The sequence below is a fragment of the Sander vitreus genome, chromosome 3, assembly GCF_031162955.1.
Source record: "Sander vitreus isolate 19-12246 chromosome 3, sanVit1, whole genome shotgun sequence".
Taxonomy (NCBI): domain Eukaryota; kingdom Metazoa; phylum Chordata; class Actinopteri; order Perciformes; family Percidae; genus Sander; species Sander vitreus.
In genome coordinates this window covers 6,260,939-6,281,742 of record NC_135857.1, presented here as the reverse complement: position 1 = coordinate 6,281,742, position 20,804 = coordinate 6,260,939, and the positions used below count along the sequence as shown (strand labels likewise).

Sequence of the window (20,804 nt, the reverse complement as noted above, 5' to 3'; positions counted from 1 at the left end):
GGATTTACTAACCATCTGACACTGCGCGCACAAGTTAAACATTATTTGGCGTGCGTTTGGGGGCGCTATGGACCCTGCTGGCCACACCCAAGCCCAATCACTGCATTGTAACACTTCCTCTGTCCCCAGTGTGGTGCTAGAGAACACACCATAATTATAGGTCATGCTGCTGCTATATCATGTTTAGACCACACAATATCAATTTTATGGAAATCGCATAATGTTTGTCACATAAGGCTGACTTCCTGTTGTCAGTAGGTGGTGCTATGCCTATGACTCAGTATTGGCATGTAGATGCCTTTAGGCCTAAACTCTTATCCATCATGTGAAATTTGGGGCAGATTGGACTATGTAATGTCAAGTTACAACTTCCTGTCTTACGGCGAAACATAAATTTGTGAAAGTCTTGACATGCTGCTGATCCAATTTGAGAAGGATCTGTTGAGTCCTCCAGGATACGTTTCAAAAAGTTCCATACCTGTAAAAGGCCTTAAATGGTGTGTTGTCACATCACCTATGACATCGTTTGACCTATTGACTATTCCTTCGCAATGTAGGGTCACATAAGTGAAAGGATTATACCAACCAAATAAGAAACAAATTAACTAGAACTGCAAGCAGTTATGGCGGGGCCCAAGCCTCCAATGCCAGTCACCCCCGACGCCCGGGGAGCGCGCAGCGGAACCCGAAGCCGGGCGGCGGGGAGGTAAACGTCGGTAAATATCGAGAGGTGTGAACCGCGACGTCTGCCCGCGACGTCACGCCCACTCTAGGGTTGGCCTCAGGAGTGGCCCTAGATGGTACCCAACAAATTTTGTAAAAAATTGGATGAGCGGTTCATGAGATATAAACTTTTTTGTACTTGTAGCGCCCCCTAGTGGCCATTTTTTTGTAAAACGCGTGGGTGACCTTCAGAGGGTCATGGTAAACAAGAATCTAAAGTTTGGCGTTAATGGCATTTATTTTGGCCGAGATATGGCAAAGTTGGTGTTTTCATAGTTAGCTACACAAAATTGTGGAGTTCTGGACCATTCCTGAAAATGCCAACCCCTCACCATGTACGGTTTAGGCTGTAGTCGGAGTTTTAGGCGGAGAAGAATAATAATCAGTAGAAAAACAATAGGGTTCTACAGCCCTGCTGTAAGAACGGCATAGCTTTGCTATTGCCTGTTCTTACAGATTCGGACCTCTAAAAATCAGTAGAAAAACAATAGGGTTCTACAGCCCTGCTGTGCGAACGGCATAGCTTTGCTATTGCCCGTTCTTGCAGACTCGGGCTTGGACCCCTAATTAACCCCCTTAATTGATTAACCCCCTAGGAGGAGTTCTAAAAACTTTGCATAAAATACATTAAAAAAATGCATAAAATTCTAAATGGCCAACTTGCGGTTTGGCGGAGCTAAAAAGGCAAATGGGAAATATGTCAGAAACGATGAGATCAATGACAGTACCAATTTTTGTGAATATCGGAGCAATCTTGTCAAAATGTAGCTCTTCTACACATTAGAGGGCGCTATAGAGCCCGCTAAACACGCATGACCCAAATCACTTTAAAGTCTTGCAAAGTCCCCAGGTTTTGATGTGTGCGCCAAGTTTTGTGAGTTTTCGAGTATATCAAGGGCTTCAAATATGCGCTAAAATGAATGTGCCCGAACCTATAAGAACATGACACAGACTGAAAAATATAACTCTGAAGCAATCCACAGCAAAGACTCAGTACACACAATGCATGTATGCTGATACATATGACAATATGGCTATGGTTATAACCAATTACAAAATAGCATTTATTCAACTCTTGGGTAACAAAGAGTTCAAGAGCAATTGACAAGGCACCATTGTGCTCAGTAGGCTGTCCTGGCATGACATCAGACAGTTACCCTGTGGATAACACCAGCATAAAGACTTATGTATAGTACGACAGCTATGTACAGTTTTCAATTTGATATTCTGAACACCAGAATTGCCAGACATTTGGTGTTGTGATTTAAAAGTATAACTTACTTGATCATTGTTATTGTTTCCTTCCTACCCAGACTTTTCCTTAATACCTATTCTGCACATTACTACATCGTCAAAATGATAAAAAAATCAAGCCAAATAAAGGGGTTCTTAGTGTGGTTTAAAAAGTCGCCAGGAGCAGCCCCATTATATAAATAATAGTATAATCAGGAATAATATTTATGTGACTCACTTGAACAAAACACTAACTTGGGTATGCAGGATCAGATGACTTGAGGTTGTGTGTTGACTGTTGAACTAACAGATTATTCGTCTCTTCCCATTCACTACGGTATGTCATTTTTCCAAAATAATGTCCCATTGTGTTCCACCGAAGGGGGGAAGGACTTCGCCTCTCTATAACTTTCGAGACTTTGTGTATACTTAACTGAATGGCACAAAATGCAAATAACCGTCACTGGACTATTACTGCATTAGGTGGCAGCACAAAAATATTTTTTCTAATAAGCAAAATAGAATGCTTATGAGTGTAAAAATGTTACACTCATAAGATTTCACCAGTTTGGTGTAGGTTTTAAGCTGTTAGATAGACTATCTGGCTGTGTATGGTGTGCGGGGGGGCTGTGTGTGTTCTTGCTGCTAGAAAGATAAATGCAGCGCTATAGAGATGGAGAAGGAGAACGCGTTAATGGCCCATCAGCCAAACAAAAGGATACAGGCTCTTGTGGTTATAGTACCCCTAAATACAGTGGCCGAGACGGTTCAACACAAAATACAAAAGCTAAAACACAAACACAAAAGCTACAACGCAAACGCTTACAACACAAACACAAAAGCCACAACACAAACACAAAAGCTATAACACAAATACATAAGCAAGGAGGAAGGAGGAGGAAAGTTCTTTTGTTACGTTTAATGAAGCTGTTTAAATCACACAAATATTATATCCCACTGTTACGTGCTTGTAACCGTATCTATCTGGTTATTGATCAGCTCCCAGCGGCAAATTCCCTCGATACGGTTGGTTTGGAAAGTGTGTGTGTGTTTGGTATGGTTACGGTAAACAGATGTTTAAAGTGAATGCTAATTGTGTTACCTTCAATATGCTGCCTATTACAGTGTTAGGGGCGTAATATGTCATACATACACACATACACGATCTATGTTCACGGTCATACACGGTTGGTCTGAATGAAATAAACCCAGAATTTTAACCATGACCTACATCGTGCCTACTACTGGAAAATAAAATAAGTAAATACATAGAATTCAGACTTGTGTTTACACTGTATTTAAAGCCATGTAAAAGGGTTTGTTCATAGACTGTATATTACCATTTGTACAGTCTATGGTTTTGTTGCATGTCCTCAGTCTTACCCTACACCCGCACGCGCGCACGCACACACACACACACACACACACACACACACACACACACACACACACACAGACAGTAATCATAATTAGCAAGGAACCATGTTTCACTTACTTCTCAAACATACAAGAACTTTTCTCCTGCTCATCCGCCGGCTCTGTTTGTCAACAACACACTCACTTGGAGACTCACGTGACCGACGATAGCAATGGTTGCTCAGAACTGAGGCTCCGCACCCACCTCCACATTTTCATTAAAAACCACGTCTATTCTTTCTTATTCGACGGCAACCATTTTATTTGTTACCACGGTGACTTATTGAATGCCTGCAGGAGCAAAAAAGCAGGTCTCGCTGCCGTTTACCCCAGCACAGAAGTCTACCAACATGGCGACAGCTAGCATGGCTACTGACGCTAATGCAGACTTACACATGGAGAACGTTATGGACAAGGTCCTGGAAAAGCAACAAGATATGCTTCAATCAGTGGTCCGCAACGCAGTGAAGGAAGCGTTGGCAGAAATTGACACCTCGCTGCAACACATCAGGACAGAGCTTGAGAGGCAGGGAGCTACAGTACGGGACCTGGTGCAACGACTAGATGAGACGCAGGGAGACAACAGGCAGATGAGAAACACGGTGAAAGCCTGCATTGATGACCAGAAGAAATTTGAGTTTAAGCTAGCCGAAATGGAGGACAGATCGAGACTCAACAATGAATCATTGGACTGAAAGAGGGCAGCGAAAAAGCTGACCCAGTTGGATTCCTGCAAGATCAGCTACCGGTGTGGATCCCCTCTTTACAGTACAGGGCTACTATCGAAATTGACAGAGCGCACAGAATCTACGGCAAGGGTACAACGACACGTACGCTGATTTTCAGGTGTTTGAGATACCAAGACCGCCAAGCAATCCTTCAGGGGGCCAGACAAGTACAGCAGAAAGGCCCGATTCGTGATTCCAATGGAATGCTGTGCTTTAAGCCTGACTACAGTGCTTTCACCGTCCAGCGGCGCCAGGAATTTATAGGAGTACAGCGTAAGTTACATGCTAAAGGCATCTCAAATTTTCTTATTTATCCGGCAACCCTGAGAGTAACCCGAAGAGGGAGAACGCTCACATTCACTACAGCCAAGGATGTGGACATGTTCTGTCGGGATCTGGATATGGAGGAGGACGTGACATCCATGCCTGCCGCTTCGCGGCCGGACCGGGCACTGTCATCGGACCGAGAGGACGGCGAGGGGACCTTTTACAAAAGCCTGGCTGAACACATTTATTACGGACGGCAGATAGCAGTTAGCAGCTAACAGGCCAAGCTACCCACCAGCAGGATCAAGACAGGGTAGGTGAATTTAAACAATGTCTGAGTTGAAAACGTATCTTGTTGACACGTAAGGGCCCTGTTCATGTGGCACAGACATATTAATTGCATTTTGTGTCTGCTAAGAGGCACAAAGGCACTCAAAAACTTGCCCCGACAACTGCTGTTTTAGCTCAGGGGACGCTTGTAGTACGTAGCTGAAGCTACTCCGTGTTGCCTGCACTGATTCGGGTCGGGGTTTTTTCTATTGAAAGTACTCATGTAGCTATAGTGATCAAGATTAACGTAAAAATTGGCCGGAATTATCCTTTAAGGGTTTCTGGAATATGTGCACAAAAATGGCTCGCTAGCGCCCCCTACAAAGTTAAAAAAATTGAGCCCCTGCAGTACGTTTAACGTAGACTAACGGAACTTGGTACACATAGGTAGCATGTCAAGACGTACAAAAAAGGTAACTGGAGCCATACCCTAAACCCAACAGGAAGTCCGCCATTTTTAATTGAAAGTTCGAAATTAGCGCGATTTTGACCATTTCCACGTCGTACTTTAACGAACAGCTCCGAATGATTTCATCCGATCAACTTCAAATTTGGTCTGTGCCACCTTAAGACGTTAAAGATGAAAAGTTATTAAAAGAAAAACTTTTCGTCATAGGGCATGGCCGTGGCAGCCATTTTTTGCGTTTCGCCATCGAAACTGGAAGTGGGTGTAACGTGAGTGTACATTGTCCAAAAGCTCGAAACTTTTCAGGATTTATAAGAGTCCAACCCTGAGGACATCTAAAGGCCAATATTTACTCAAAGTCATAGCGCCCATTTGAGCATTTATTGATGAACGAAGAAGTTGTTGTAACTTTACTGTACATTGTCATATCTGCCTGAAATTTCTCAGGTATGACAAGGATCGAAGCCTGAGGACATCTACAGGCCAAAATTGACTTTTGGTCATAGCGCCCCCCGCTGGCAACAGGAAATCCGCCTTATATGACAAACATCATCCGATTTACATGAAACTTATGTGTGGTCTACATGTGATACTAAGCCGCCCCCTATACTTTAACCACACCCAAGTACTCAGGCCACGTCCCCTTTCATAACACTCAGCAGATAGTTCCTGCTTCATTGGTGATGGTTTGGCCCGCCCCCTATGCTTAAGCCACACCCCCTTTCATAACTGGTGACCCGTTTAAGGTAGAGTCTTATGTAAGGTATCATTGAACTCAGCAGACAGTTTCTTTTTGATTGCTGATGGTTTGACCTGCCCTCCTTATGCTAACGCCACGCCCCCTTTCATAACTGGTGACCCATTTAAGGTAGAGTCTGTATGTGAGGTATCAATGAACTCAGCAGAGACTTCCTTTTTTATTGGTAAAGGTTTGCCCCTATGCCACGCCCCCTTTCACAGCTAATGAACTGTATGACGTAGAGTCTTGTGTGAGGTATCACTGAACTCAGCAGGGAGTTCCATTTTCATTGGTGACGATTTGCAGTGTCCTTTGCAAATGCACGGTCGCAAGGAGCGGCGTCCGCCAGTAACCCCGACGCGCGCAGAGGCGCGAGGGCCCGTCCGACGCTGCTTGCAGCTTTAATTTATTTTATTTTTTATGTTTCTACGACACTTTGCTTAGATCTAACAGTTCACCCTTTGCTACAAATTTACCAGCGAATTCTGGTAGGGTATATGTGTAAATTTTAAGGATGGCTGAGCTTTCAATCCTTTCAGTTAACATCAGGGGGCTGAATGGGCCGATCAAACGAGCTAAATTCTTGGACTATTTAAGAAGGAAGAACATAAACGTGGCGCTTATTCAAGAGTCACAGCTACGTAAAAGAGATGTAAATCGCCTACAAAATAAATATTTTAAGGTTGCTGCTTCATCTAGTGACGACATCAAAACCAAAGGCTCCATTGTGTTGCTGTCACGGGAATGCACACTCACCGTAGACAAAAGTAGTAAAGACCTATCAGGCAAGATATCTTATAAACTTAGCACAAAAAGTAAGGAAATTTGTGTTTGGTAGATTATTTCTCTTTTTGGCAATAAATCTTATACCGTTGGAAAGCCTGCAGTCCTGACCTCAACCCCATTGAACACTTGTGGGATCAGCTTGGGTGTGCTGTTCGTGCCAGAGTGACCAACACAACCATGTTGGCTGACTTGCGACAAATGCTGGTTGAAGAATTGGATGCCATCCCACAGCAGTGTGTGACCAGGCTGGTGACCAGCATGAGGAGGAGGTGCCAGGCTGTTGTGGCTGTGTATGGTTCTTCCACATGCTACTGAGGCTCCTGTTTGTGAAATGAATAAATTGTTCAATTGCCAATATGTCTTGTTTCTTCAAACTTCAATCATCCAATCCACCAAACACCAAACGAGTCAATGGCAGAATAAGCTGTTTGGCATTGGCAGAGAAGATTTGACAAATTTTTCATGGGCGCAACCCACTCAGCACTGCTGCTCAGCCCACAAATGCATGTTCCTTACAAATGGGGCACCATTTGAAAGGGAACTAAACAGGCTTTCCAACGGTATAGATTTATTGCCAAAAAGCATTGTTACCACAGAGAAATAATCTACCAAACACAAATGTCCTTACTTTTTGTGCTAAATTTATATGTACAAGTATGTATAAGGAGTAGGAAGATAGCCTTTGTTTCGGTATATGCACCATCTACATATGATGAAAGTTTTTTCCCGCGCCTAACCAATGAATTGCTTTCTCTCAATTAATATTCACTAATTATAAGGGAAGACATGAATGCGGTACTAGATTTAAATCAGGATAGACCAGGGGTCAATCACACAAAAGCCCAAAAGCATATATCGGACATGTTTAAAACAGTTGTGTAATCCCACCATTTTACAGATATATGGAGGATGCACAATCCTACTAGCAAGGATTACACTTTTCCACACGTCACCTCACCCACTCCCGCATTGATTATATTTTGTGCTCCAGTGAGCTTAAGGCAATGTTCCACACGATAGCAATAGAACCAGCAATTCTGTCTGATCACAATGCGTTGATAACCACATTCCATTGTGATATGTTAGGAGAAAGATCTAGAAGGTGGCAATTCAATAACTCCCTTCTCCATAACACAGCTTTTATGCAGAGTTTAGAGCCAAACTGGCTGAGTTTATATCAATCAATACTAACTCAGTTGCGGACCAGGCATACATTTGGCAAGCAACTAAAAGGATTTATTAGAGATTTCACATCTTCCTTTGCGGTCAATGTGAAGAGAAAAACAGAGGCAAGGATTGCGGAGTTGGAAGAACGTTGTAAATCCCTGGAGCAGTCTCTAAAGACGTGTTTTTCTAAATCGACACATACTCTTCTAGTCACAAGTCAAGCAGAGCTAAATGATTTGCTAAGGAGAGCTGAATTCGTAATGCACAGAGTGAGGCAAAATGCCTATTTTAATGGTTGTAAACCAAGCAAATTGCTGGCTCTGAAATTAAAACAAAGCGAGTACAGAGCTGCTATCAACAGCATCCACACGGACCAAGGTATCTCAACGAATCCTAAAGATATCAGCGCCACTTTTCAACCCTTTTATTCAAAGTTGTATGAGTCCTCCTGCAACCCAGATCCGACACAGTGCCAGGAGTTCCTAAAAGAGTGAAACCTGCCTACCCAGAGGAGGCAGAAGAACTGGGTCAACCTATAATGTTAGAGGAATCAGCATTAAAAACAGTTAAAAAAGGGAAAACTCCGGGGTTAGATGAAATTCCATTAGAACTTCTTCTACAATACTTTGACACAATTAGGACCTATCATTTTACAAACTTTAACCTTGGCCATAGAGAGGGGCACTTTTCATCAACAAACCAACACTGCACTAATTTCTGTCATACCTAAAAAGGGTAAGACTATTCCAAAGTCTTGGCACTCCACCGAGAACGCTTCATTGAGAAACTAGTCCACCCCGACCAATCAGGTTTTATACCAAAGCGTCACACTGCAGACAATGTACGTAAATCGTTTCATGTAATAGAAGAAGCCAAAAACCTTCCAACAATGGCAGCAGTTTTATCAGTGGACGCAGAAAAAGCTTTTGACCGCCTAGAGTGGAACTACTTGTGGCAAGTAATGGAGAGGCTCGGTTTGGGGACCAACTTCATTGACATGGTGCGTACTTTATATGCGAATCCCACGGCCATAGTCTCAACCAATGGCTTGCATTCTCAGCCACTCGCCATCGAACGGGGGCTCGCGACAGGGATGCCCGCTCTCTCCCATGCTATTTGCGATCTCTCTTGAACGGTTAGCCCAAGCCATAAGGCAAAATAAAATATGCAATGTCCAGATTAAATCCAATAACAGCTCAATATTGTTATTTGCAGATTATATTTTGCTTTACATCTGAGCTTGAGGACTCTGTTCCAAAACTTCTTAAGATCTTCAACGAATTTGGCTCAATCTCCGGCTATAAAATTAATTGGAATAAATCTAATGTTCTTCTATTGAACAACAGATAGGTGACATCAGCTATTAGTGGTAGAATACCAACCCAAAGCAAAATTACATATTTGGGCATCGCCATACACACATCGCTACAGCGAGTTGTCCAGGTCAACTATGAAACAATATTAAGTAGTGTTCAAAGGGATCTGGCCAATTGGTCTGCGCTGCTGGCATCGCTACGGTCCAGGATTGCTATTGTTAAAATGAACATAGTTCCTCGTGTGAATTTCTTAAGTACAATGATCCCTTACCCCCACCAATACATTTTCCGTAATACGACAGTATATTTGGAATAATAAACAACCTAGACTAAAATACTCTACCCTGCAACGTACCACAAACACGGGAGGCCTGGCCCTCCCCAACCTTAAAGTGTATCACAGAGCCTTTGAGCTATGGGCCCTCAGAGTGTGGACAGACCCCTCATCTACAGTTCCATGGAGAGAAATAGAGCAAAACCTCACTGGAAGTCTAAGACTGCAAGACATTGCCTTTGCAGGTGTGTGTCCAAAAAGAATTATGTGAGCCTATGGCCCTATTATCACCAACACACTGACCAACTTTAAACAGGTAGAGGAGCACTACGCTATAGAACTATGCTATACCAATAAGTGGCATTTGAATACCCAAATATGGCACAACGCACACTTAATGTCTGGGAACAAACTCTTTGCTTGTAACCAGTGGCGTGACAGAGGAATTTATACTTTAGACCAGCTATTCAATGATAAAGGTATGTTGAGTTTTGAGGACCTGAGAGCTAGTTTGAAGGTACCCAGGACATCTTTCTACCTTTATCTTCGCTTAAGATCAGCCCCAAAATGCTATGGAGTGCCATGGGGAAACAATCTTGAGGCAAGTCATTAAATGGTTTGTTGATTTTCCTGTGAGAGGATTGGTGTCCAGGATTTATGCTAAACTGATGCAAGTATCTATAGGAGAACTCCCAATAGTAAAGAAATGGGAGCGAAAACTGAGCTCTGAGGGGAACGCAATTAATTGGGAGACAGTTTGGGACAACATTTTCCACTATTCCAAGAACCCAAATCACCAGTATATCCATTTCAACATATGCCATAGGACATATTGGATTCCTCAGAAGAGATACGTCTCTAAAGTCATTCCCACTCCCTATTGCATGTTCTGTCAACCTGAACAAACTGGAACTTTCCTGTATATGGTCTGGGAGTGTGAACAGGTGCATGAGTTCTGGAATAAAACAACATCAATAATATCTGATATTATATGATGTCGAATTCCTACTGACCCGATTGTTTTGTTACTTAATGATGACTCAAAATTACACATGCTTGGGAGACAGAGGAAAATTTGGCTAGCCAGCTCAACTGCAACTAAGAAAATGATAGCTCAACGCTGGCTGCCCCCCCCCCCCATTCACTTTGTATAAAACAGTGGTTGGCGTATTTTCTGGACATAGTTATGCTTGAGCTCTCTACAGCAAGGATTAACAAAGTCAAATCATCAACTATCAACCTATGGAAAAACGCAGCAGCACAAATATCAGACCTAATGACCTCAGCGCCTCAAGAACTACAGGAGAGTGATTAGGCAATGTGTGATTTCTGTTTGTTTGTTGGTTTTGTTTTCCTCGAAACCGCAAAGGGTGGGAGAGGGTTTATGTTCCTGTTCAATTTGTGTTTCTTTGTTCTGTATGTTTAAAGTAAAAAAAGCAATAAAAAATTGATCTTAAAAAAACAACACACTCACCTCTGTTGTCACTCACTTACGTTGTATTTGTGTTGTAGCGTTTGTGTTGTAGCTTTTGCATTTGTGTTGTAGCTTTTGTATTTGTGTTTAAGCTTTTGTGTTTGTGTTGTGGCTTTTGTATTTGTGTTGAACCGTCTCGGCCACCATACCTAAAGTCTCTGGCAGTGCTAGTGTTAAATTCAGTAAAACACTTTGGGAAAACAAAACAAAATCACTTAGGGGAGCAGCACTTCGTCAACAATCTTCACAATGGCCACTATTCAGTGCAGTGCTGGTGTCTGCCATAATAGGAGCCAGTGCCTGGCTTTTCTATTGTGTCTGCCAGTGTATGTTGTGTTTGTTTTTCTGAATAGCAGGCTGAATTTGGATCTAGAGCACACAACAGATGGATAGTGAGTCAATAAGTTTGTCTCTTTGAAAACTCTAAGTCGAGGGTGATTTACGGCATTGGATTAATTTCTTCCATTAGTAAGTAAGTAATTATTACATTTATTGCTGATTTTCAGTATTACAGTGGTAGGAAAACTAAACCTTTAACAAACAAATTCATTAATTTATCTAGTCACTTCAGCTATAATAATACAGACATGCCAATGCTGTAATACACCAATTTTGTATTAATGCTATAGATTAGAACACAAATTCTAATTTTAACAAACTGGAAAAATATTATTCAACTAAATGTAACATCAAGATAAGTATGCTGTCTAAAATGTGCTAAACTTTAGTGGCCTGGGTAGCTGAGAATGGTGGTATTTGTATGCAGGCCTGCAACTCAAGTGGGATGAAAAATGTAAGATGTGAAACTAAACCTGTGAAAGGGGGTGTCTGAAGATGATTTATAAAATTTGAACGTGTAAATGAAGCAGTCTTTGAGATGAAAAAGGGGCAAAAGATATACTGTCTTTAACTTAAGCAGCTTTGGGTACATTACAAAAAGTCAAAAGAAGCTGTCAGAAGATGCAGTTCCACTGCATTGTGTACAAGTGCATTTCTTTTTGACCAAAACCAGGATATCATGTGATTGTTGCTGCTTAGTCTTTTTCTTCCTCAACCACTTCTCTCTGCTGCATTTAAAGAATGGCTGGCAGTGAAATTCCATCCTTTTAGTCCAACAAACACTGATTATATTGCGTAGCATTGTGTCAATTGACTTGGTTTGACATGATTTGGACACATGACTTTACCTCTGTTAAACAGCAGCATTTAAAGTAGAAGCAACCAAAAACAAAAAGGGACCTCAGTTTGTATTACCAGCTGAGTACCTAAAAGTATTGTCAAGTACAGATGTGCGTGTGTGATTTTTTTAAAGCTTGAGCGCAGAGGGAGATGACCAAACATTTACATGCAGTGGTTGTTGAGAATACATGACGACAAGAAGACAACCTAAGGATTCTAAAAATGAATCTGTGAGCACAGTCAACTGCCTTTGCTGTCTACAGATAAACTATTTAAATAACAGAAAGTACACATTATGAAGAACAAAACATCTACTTAAAATAGAACCATCTGAAAGTAGCGCAAGGAAACGATGCCAAACATGTTTTACTTTCAGTTTCCAGCAGAGATATTAACATCAATGCACAGAAGAGAGCAGAGAAGAAATAAACAGTAAAGTTGTGAGGTGGTAGTAAATGTAGAGTAGGTTTCATTTTATCCACGAATAAACACTGCAGCTCCTTAAGACCAACATTTGAGCCTAGGCTGCAACCTGGGTGTGGTCTATTTAAAGCCCAGTTCAGTCCAAAAACGTTTGACAAGACGAGTTGAAACTTGCAACTGCTTGCAATGTAACTGTCTGCAACGTTCTGAAACCTACCAGTATACACCCATGCAACCAGAAGAGATGGCGTATCATCTAAACAGCAACGACTCTCTGTACTTCCGTTCCAAAATCAGACCTCAAATGAATGAGGATAATGATAGATACTTTCTACAGTTGCATTTCTAGTAGTGATAAAACAGCAAAAATAACTTGCTAATGTCGCTCCCTTTTTTTTATTCATTCCTATTCTTTAGCTCGCTCAACCACTGCTGTGCACTCTCTCTCTCTCTCACAATTCAATGGGCCTTTATTGGCATTAAAGTTTCAATAACAATGTTGCCAAAACATCAAAATACAATACAACAGGTTGTGGCATTTTAGTACATATTGGGCAGCAAGATATGCCCTGTCTCTTTCTCCAAGGAGTATTCTTTTATTTGGAGAGCTCATTTAGCTCTTTAAAATGTAAGATTACAGAGATGAACTTGTAGTAAAATGTAAACTCGCATACAGGCAGTTATTTGGCTAACTGAATATAATGTAAGATTATAACTAATTAACAAATCCCCTCTTCCCCAGTTTCATCTCTTTTTTTCAATATGATGGTGATAGTAGATACACAGGAAAGGAATATAAAAACAATAAAAAGTTGTTCAAAAATATAAAAACAATAAAAAGTTGATCTAAAAAAAAAAAGGACAGGGGAGAGAGAGAGAGAGAGAGAGAGAGAGAGAGAGGGGATGACACACAGCCAAGGGCTGCAGATCGGATTCGGACCCCGGGGCCGTTGCCAATGACTCTGCCTACATGGGGCAGTCTACCGGATGTGCTAGAGGTCGCCCGCTCCCCTTAGTTTTATCTTAAACCCAGATGCGTGTATAAATATCATATCAGCATTGACAGAAACCTCAAAGTGTTTTCTTTTAAATCATTCTAATAAAAAAACAAATTATCGTTTGAAACATCTAAAGTAAATGAAATATACAGGTAAAGACATTTCACAGGAACAGCACAAACCCAACCCCAGTATTAGCAACTCTTTTTACATGCTGATTAGTTTCGGTAATGCGGGATGACCCCAGTCACAGTTGATAACGCCCATGGTAAACCAGATAACCAGCACACTATTGCATTTGAAGTGAGAATATTGTTAGTCAATGAGCACCAACTGTGTCAATCAACTCACTTAGCACTGCTCTCATGAGCCATGAACCAAGTCCACATCCACACAGAGGCTACTATGTACTAGGTACTCAGAGTAACTGCCAAGCTGCAGTCATAATCATTGAACCGTGGGCCGGAACGATCCGGAACTGCTCCGGCACTCCAGCATTTCTATTGCTTTTTCACTTGCTCTTCACGACAGCGCCAAAACCACAGCAAGCTCTGGCTTACTTTTTTATCAATTTCGTAACTCTGGTCCAAATTGCCGCCTCATCATCCAACTTTTATTTGGCTTCCCTTCATCAAAAGTTGGCAGGTTTCTAATGATCCACTGCTACCAATGTTATTTGACAAGAAAATCTGTCTATGTGCTCTGCAGACACCATTTCAGAATGTATTAGCTCACCTTGCTGGAGACCAGTTTGACATTCCCTGAAGCCAGAGCCACTGCAGTATCAGCCATGACCTCTGCCTTGATGGAGCCCAGGCCTCCCGTGGCACTGGTCTTAATAAAGCTGTCCAACACAACATCCAGCAGGTCTGTTATCTGAGGGCACAGTGAGAAAGTTAGAGGTCAAACACAACATCTTTACTTTTGGGATATCGCACTAAATGCATGTCCTTGGTGGAATTGTTGGGTCTCTGCAAATTAGTGTGGTCTAGACCTACTCTATCTTGAAATTGTCCTGAGATAACTTCTTTTATGATTTGACACTATAAATAAAAATGTTATTGAAAATTGATTTTAAGTGAATCAGGCGGTTCGTGTGATAGACTCACCTGGCCCAAGCTGCCCCAGATCTTGGCCTGGATAGAGGGATACATCTGCTTTTCATTGATCGTCATGGTAATGAGTTTGTCCAAAATGGCAGTGACACGCTGGCGTTTGGCGTCATCGTTGTGCTTACAGAAGCGAACTAGGTTGAGCAACCAGGGTGTCATGTACTCCAGACAGAGATGCTTCAGCTCAATACCTGCAATAGAAAAACCAACGCTCAATACAATACACTTAGTTTTTAATACAAGGTCCAGCCAAGTTCATTGTTTATCTATCTATAAATTGCAGGAACGTCTGTCTGTCTGTCTGTCTGGCTGTGTGTTATGCGCATATCTCTCGAACAGTCCGATGGATTTCAAACTTGACAGTTGTCTTGCTACGGGCACGAGTAAGTGCAGTGCCAAGTGCCAAGATATCGTTAAATATATTGGTAAAAGAAGCACACATTGGCTTTTGCCGCTCTAGCCGCTGGCCACTCCCCCTCTCACACTGTGGACCAGAGACACAGAGCAGCGGAGCTTTGCTAAAGTGTTAAATCGTTAACGATCATACGACACGTCTCTCTCTCTCTCTGGGCGCACGCACACACGGTCCGGTTCTGGTGGTTGATGAATGCAGATATGTGCAGATTAGCTCTCATAACGGGCAAGTTGGGTAGTGCACTGCCATGAGTCCATGAGGCTAATGTCTGATTACTCCACATTTTCATTGTGATATTTTGTGATTACATTACACATCTGCAGCGTTCTTGGTCAGGTAAATATAGTAGTACAATGTCTTCCTCTGATGTAGAAGTGGCCTACACTGTAAGTCAGTAGTAGGCTATACAGTGGAGATGCATATTAAGTGGTTTGGGGTCCTTCTGTAAGTACTTTTGGGGTACAATTTGGTTTTGAAAAGCAGCAATACCACAGGCCAAGCAATCGGCCCGTTCCAAACATTTTCAACGGGCACTGGTCTAGTTGTAAAAAAAGCACCATCTTTACTTAAAGGGGCACTCACCCTTTTTCCACATGAAGATCACTTTACTTAGAATGAGGAGTACTCACCCAGCCTGTGAAAATGATTGTATAATGTCTTATGTAGCTCTGGAGGAGCTTTTTCAAGTCTGCGGAAATAACCCTGATGCTGTCATCAGGAAGACTACACATTTACTACAAACTGGAAGTGTGGAGTTGAAAAGCGAGGGCATTTACCTGGCAGGGAGGCTCTAGCAAAATGATGCTACTGGTTGCTATCATGGGAAATGTGGGATCCCATTCAACAGACTCCTTACTAAGTATGACCAATAGAACACATATTACTAATTTTTATATAAGTTTATTATGCTTGTGTCATGAGAGAATCCAGCCCATTATAATCAACCAAAACAAAAGAACTGTCATCTATTAAAAGTGAATATCTCAATGAAGATGTCCTTATCTGCCCTGTGTATCAGCGAACAGGCTTTGCGACGCATTGCTTGTTTGAAAAACTGCTCAACCTGTTTCTATTTTTGCAAAGTTTCGGTCTCTTCCTTCACCTCATTGGACAAAATAGACACTGAAACTGCCCTAAAAATGTATAGAAACAAAGCCACAAAAGGTAACTTACTTTGCAAATGTTAGCTGCTTGCTATCAGAATAGTAAACTGCCAACTAGGGCTGGATGATATGACCTTAAATCAAAATCATGATTAATTGAACATTTTACCTCGATTATGATGAATGAACAAGGATATATTATTGTTTTGTTCACTGACAAGATTTGTACTATAAATATGCTCAACTGTTAAATATATTTTTTTAATTGAAGGAAACACACAGATGAACTATTTATTGTTATTTATTGAATATTTCGAACAATTGAAATTCTGCAAACAATTGCATTTTTTGCACAAAAAAAAGATTTTAAAGTTATTGTCCGTAAGATTTTTTAATGTAGTTAATTGTCTGTTAAGTTCCTATCTATCAAAGAGTGAGTTAAAACAATGGTGATTGAGCATACGACCTACTGATGAAAGCGCTTGTATTTGCTGCTTTGTCAAGTAATAGGATCTGAGTGTCTGTGGCGACTTTCCCGCCCTAAATTCAAATGCGTGTGCACAGTTAGTGGTCCTTTTTTACGTCAGTCAGCAGGGGTTGGTCTCTCCCAGTCTGCTTTTTTTGGAGTCGCTTTTCAGGACGAACATTCAGGAAATGACAGCCAGGCTGTAAAGGCTCTCATCTCAGCCAGTAGCAGCAGCAGTCAAGGCGCTGCCAGCGGGTTCGGCAGCTCTGCTACCCCGCGAAGAGATTTGGGGATCACCGTCACTTGCCATCCCGGCTGCTTACTGCTCATTAACTACCTAGGGCTTCGGGCCAGCCTGTGCCGTGCCGTAATGTTACCTACGGGAGAAGGCAGCACCACCAACAACAGTGCCCTTATTTTATCAAGAAAGAGCATACATTTTGTATGGGCTCAAGAGTTTTTCTTCCATGCACTTTCTGATGCTCAGATTGGTTCAGATGTTAGCACTGTTAGCCATGTTGTGTCAGTTAATAATGTTAGCAATGTGAGTGCCATACTCGGCTAATAAGGGGAAAGCGGTGCAGCCCACTCTTCCTCGGCCTCCACTTCATCAGCTAAGGTTATTTCACATTCTGCTAGAGTGGCTAGTAGGGTGTTTGTGTCACATTATTGTGGGTGGTGATGGCGCAGTGGATATAACACATGCCTTTGGTGTGGGAGACCTGGGTTCAATTCCCACTGCGATACATCAACCAATGTGTCCCTGAGCAAGACACCCATAGTTGCTCCAGAGGCGTGCGGCCTCTGACATATATAGCAATTGTAAGTTGCTTTGGATAAAAGTGTTAGATGCCCACCGCTACTCGGCACTAACTTTACCCAGGCTGGGCGTGGACTGGCTAACGACTCCACTTGTTTGACTGCTAAAGCTACGTGCTAACACGGTAAACATCGCACCTCCCCAATAGCCTCGGTGAGTAATCCTGATAATAATATGTGTTATTGTGTTAGCACTGTTGACCGTGTTATCTCCACCGCTGCTTGTGTCCCCACACGGCTCATATCTTCATGGATGTATTAACTCTTAGCTCATCTTAGACTAAACTGCTATCTGTGTGGACTGGAGCAAGTGACGGCATCGCGCCAACGTCATTCAGTCGACACCTCACTTGGAAGTCCTACAGGCGCGCCTGCAATTACATGTTACTGCCAAAGCTGCCACTAGAAACAACAACTCAAATCTTATGGACAACAACTTTAAATACTTTTTAAAGACTTTATATTTCACAATTATTTTTTTTCCGTCAGATGGTTTTAGATCTCAACATTTCCGACAGTATTTAAAGGCATCTTAATTTTCCGAAGAAAGCAATGAGACTGTGCTTTGTTGTTGCAGGAAAACAGTCAGCTGTTAGACCAACTCCTGGGCAGTAAAGTGCTTGAGTTTCGTGATGTTCTTATGGTAGCGATAGAGGCAGTGAGGTTTTCTGTTTACTGTACAGGACTCTCACACTGCCTCAAACGGACTGACAAGTCTGATCGGCGTTTACAAGATTGGCCAGCGCAGCGTGATGTTGCGTTCGGCTCACCACCGCCGCAGCCTAAACGCACAAATGAACTCAAAATTAATGGAAAGACCACGGCTGTTTACAACGTGTAGCCTGTTCAGCGGCCGTAGCCGACAAAAGGAGTAATTTTAAGCCAAGAAAAGGTGGCTGTAAATTGGTAGAGAGGAGTTTGCGCTGTTTTTAGCGGTTGTTTCCGTGATTTTAAGCTGAGGAAGTGTGTCTGTCAGTGGGGTAGAGAGGACGGCTAGGTAGTGGTGTTTTTAGCAGCTGTTGCCATAATTTTAAGCCGAGAAGGTGTGTCTGTCAGTCAGGGAGGGAGGATGGCGAGGTATTGGTGTTTTTAGCGGCTGTTGCCATAATTTTAGTCAGAGAAAGTATGTTTGCCAGTTGAGTAGAGAGGACGGGGAGGTAGTGGTGTTTTTAGCGAATGAGGAGGAGAATTTTTTGAGCTGTTGAAACTATAGTCAAAGAGCACAAGTGCTAGTCGCTACTTGAATTCTTCACATCACCTGCAAAATAGTAAGGAGTTATGACCCGAGTTACCTCAAATTTGGATTCAGTTGGAGCGGGACGGAAGAACCATAAATCAACCATAAATATTGTTTTTAGGAATAAACCTGCCTCTTAGCTGAATAATTTTACCGTAGGCCATAATGGTGGTACTAATATTTTCTAAAGTGGTACGTGGTGTAAAAAGTTTGAGAATCACTGGTCTAGATGACTTAATAATAATTTTTTTAATTGCAATAAACGGATAAAAAGTATGCTGAAAACATGATGATGATTTGTAAAAAGTCTGAATTCATACTTTGCCAGGTCTGTCCGCAAGACAACTTTTAAAATGCTTGTTTTCTGAATGAAGTTCGGATCGATCAGGGCTACGCTAACATTGGAGCTGCTCCATCAACACAATAATAGACATAATTTACCAGATAGCCCGATCTCCCTACTTACTTTTCCCCAAGAAAGCTCCTTTTTCATTCCATCTCTGTGCAAATTATTAATTTTTCTCTCTCTCTCTCTCTGTCTGTCTCTGACATACGGAGCAGGTTAGGACATTGTTGAGAAACACTGAAAACAATCTGACATTCGCTTGTTCGCATCGCATCCAGTTAGGAAGAGGTGTCATTCGTGTCGTGCATTTTTGAGGCATTTGCACCGCCGCCGCAAATTTGTTTATTTATGTCTTGTATGTATTTAAAGTAGGGCTGTCAGCGTTAACGCGTCAACCGCGATGCGATTAAGGCCCGGCGCGACGCGATACATTTTTTTTAATCGCATGCCGGCATTTATTAATTTATTTTACACTTCACTCGGCTTGGCGTGGTGCCTAACAGGCTACTATTTTGACTCTTTGCAGCACCGTTACTTATCATCAAGCTGCCACTTCCTCCTAACACATCCTGCTGTTGCAGGCTGCAGGCATGATGGAGAAAGACAGCAGCAATAACTCTGAATGGAGCTTTTTATTTTCCAAAACTCCCGGATGGCTCGTAGACAAGTCGAAAGCCATATGCACGTTGTGTAAAGCCGAATTAAAATATCACCGAAGCACGTCAAGCTTGAGCTACCACCTACGAGCTAAGCATAGTAGTACAGTTAACGTGATGCTACCCGCTAGCGGGCTAAACGGGTGGCAACTAACTGCAAACCTGTCAGCATCATAGAGGACTCGGGTCTTAAAGACGTACTACGGTTGACCTGCCTTGTTGCCGTCGAGGGAGACAGTAGTTTCACCATACACATACCACACGGAGAAAGCAGCCACACTGGAAGGTGCTGCAAACGCTGTCTCATTAACCGGTGATCACTGGACGTCAGTGAGTAATCAACATTATTTAGGAGTTACTAAACACTATATTGACTCTAGTAAGGATAGGGATTTTTTGTTTTTTAGTTAGGTACTTGGAGGAATTGTGCAATAATGACAGATTCACACATTTTTCTTTTGTTTACAGTAAATAAATAATTACAAATCTTAAAAAGTTCATAAAGTAACTTTCTTTGCATTCATTTGATTCCCAATCAAGATACACTGGTAACAATTGCTTTTGATTGTTAATATGTACTTAAAAACTGTTCTGAAATGCAAAATAATAGAATTTTAATCATGTGATAAAATATGTGATTAATCGCGATTAACTATAGACATTCAGCGATTAATCGCGATTTAAAAAAATGTATCGTTTGACAACCCTAATTTAAAGTTATTTTTAGTGTGATTGTTTTGACCACGGTTAACAGCACTGGGCTAACCCACGATTAAGTTTGTCACGCAAATAGATAGACGACTAATCTAATGCTAATTTAGCCAGCTAGCACACCCCGAACTGTCTGCCTCATTCCCCCGGCACTAAGAGACTTCAGTCGGGATGAGAGCAACCAACAGCCCCAGGACACATAGTTAACATTAACACCCAGCCAGCTAGCAGTCAGCTACTATCATTAATGTTACAGCAATCCGAACCCGGCCAGCACAAACTCCAGCGCTGGGTGCTAACAATGGTAATGGCAGTTTAATGATAAGTTAGGAAACGGACCACATCAGACCCCAGGCACTTGAGTCATAACAGCGGCCATCTCTATTAACATTACCAGTGTTCGTGCTGGAAATCTATCCCCCTTTAACTGTTAAATTTAGCCGTAAACGGTGACTGTCCTACAGCAACGACGAAGTTTAG

At 42.0% G+C, this 20,804-nt stretch overlaps 1 protein-coding gene across 3 annotated transcripts in view; it reads right to left on the bottom strand.

Annotated features, from left to right (window-relative positions):
- Positions 1 to 20,804, bottom strand: part of nf1a (neurofibromin 1a) — a 223,417-nt gene that overhangs the window by 6,993 nt on the left and 195,620 nt on the right. For all 3 annotated transcript variants that reach the window (XM_078245820.1, XM_078245821.1, XM_078245822.1), the window contains 2 exons: positions 14,569 to 14,762; positions 14,195 to 14,335 (listed from right to left, as the gene is read on the bottom strand). In XM_078245820.1, the coding sequence (XP_078101946.1) occupies positions 14,195 to 14,335; positions 14,569 to 14,762 (335 nt within the window). The remainder of the gene's footprint in view (positions 1 to 14,194; positions 14,336 to 14,568; positions 14,763 to 20,804) is intronic.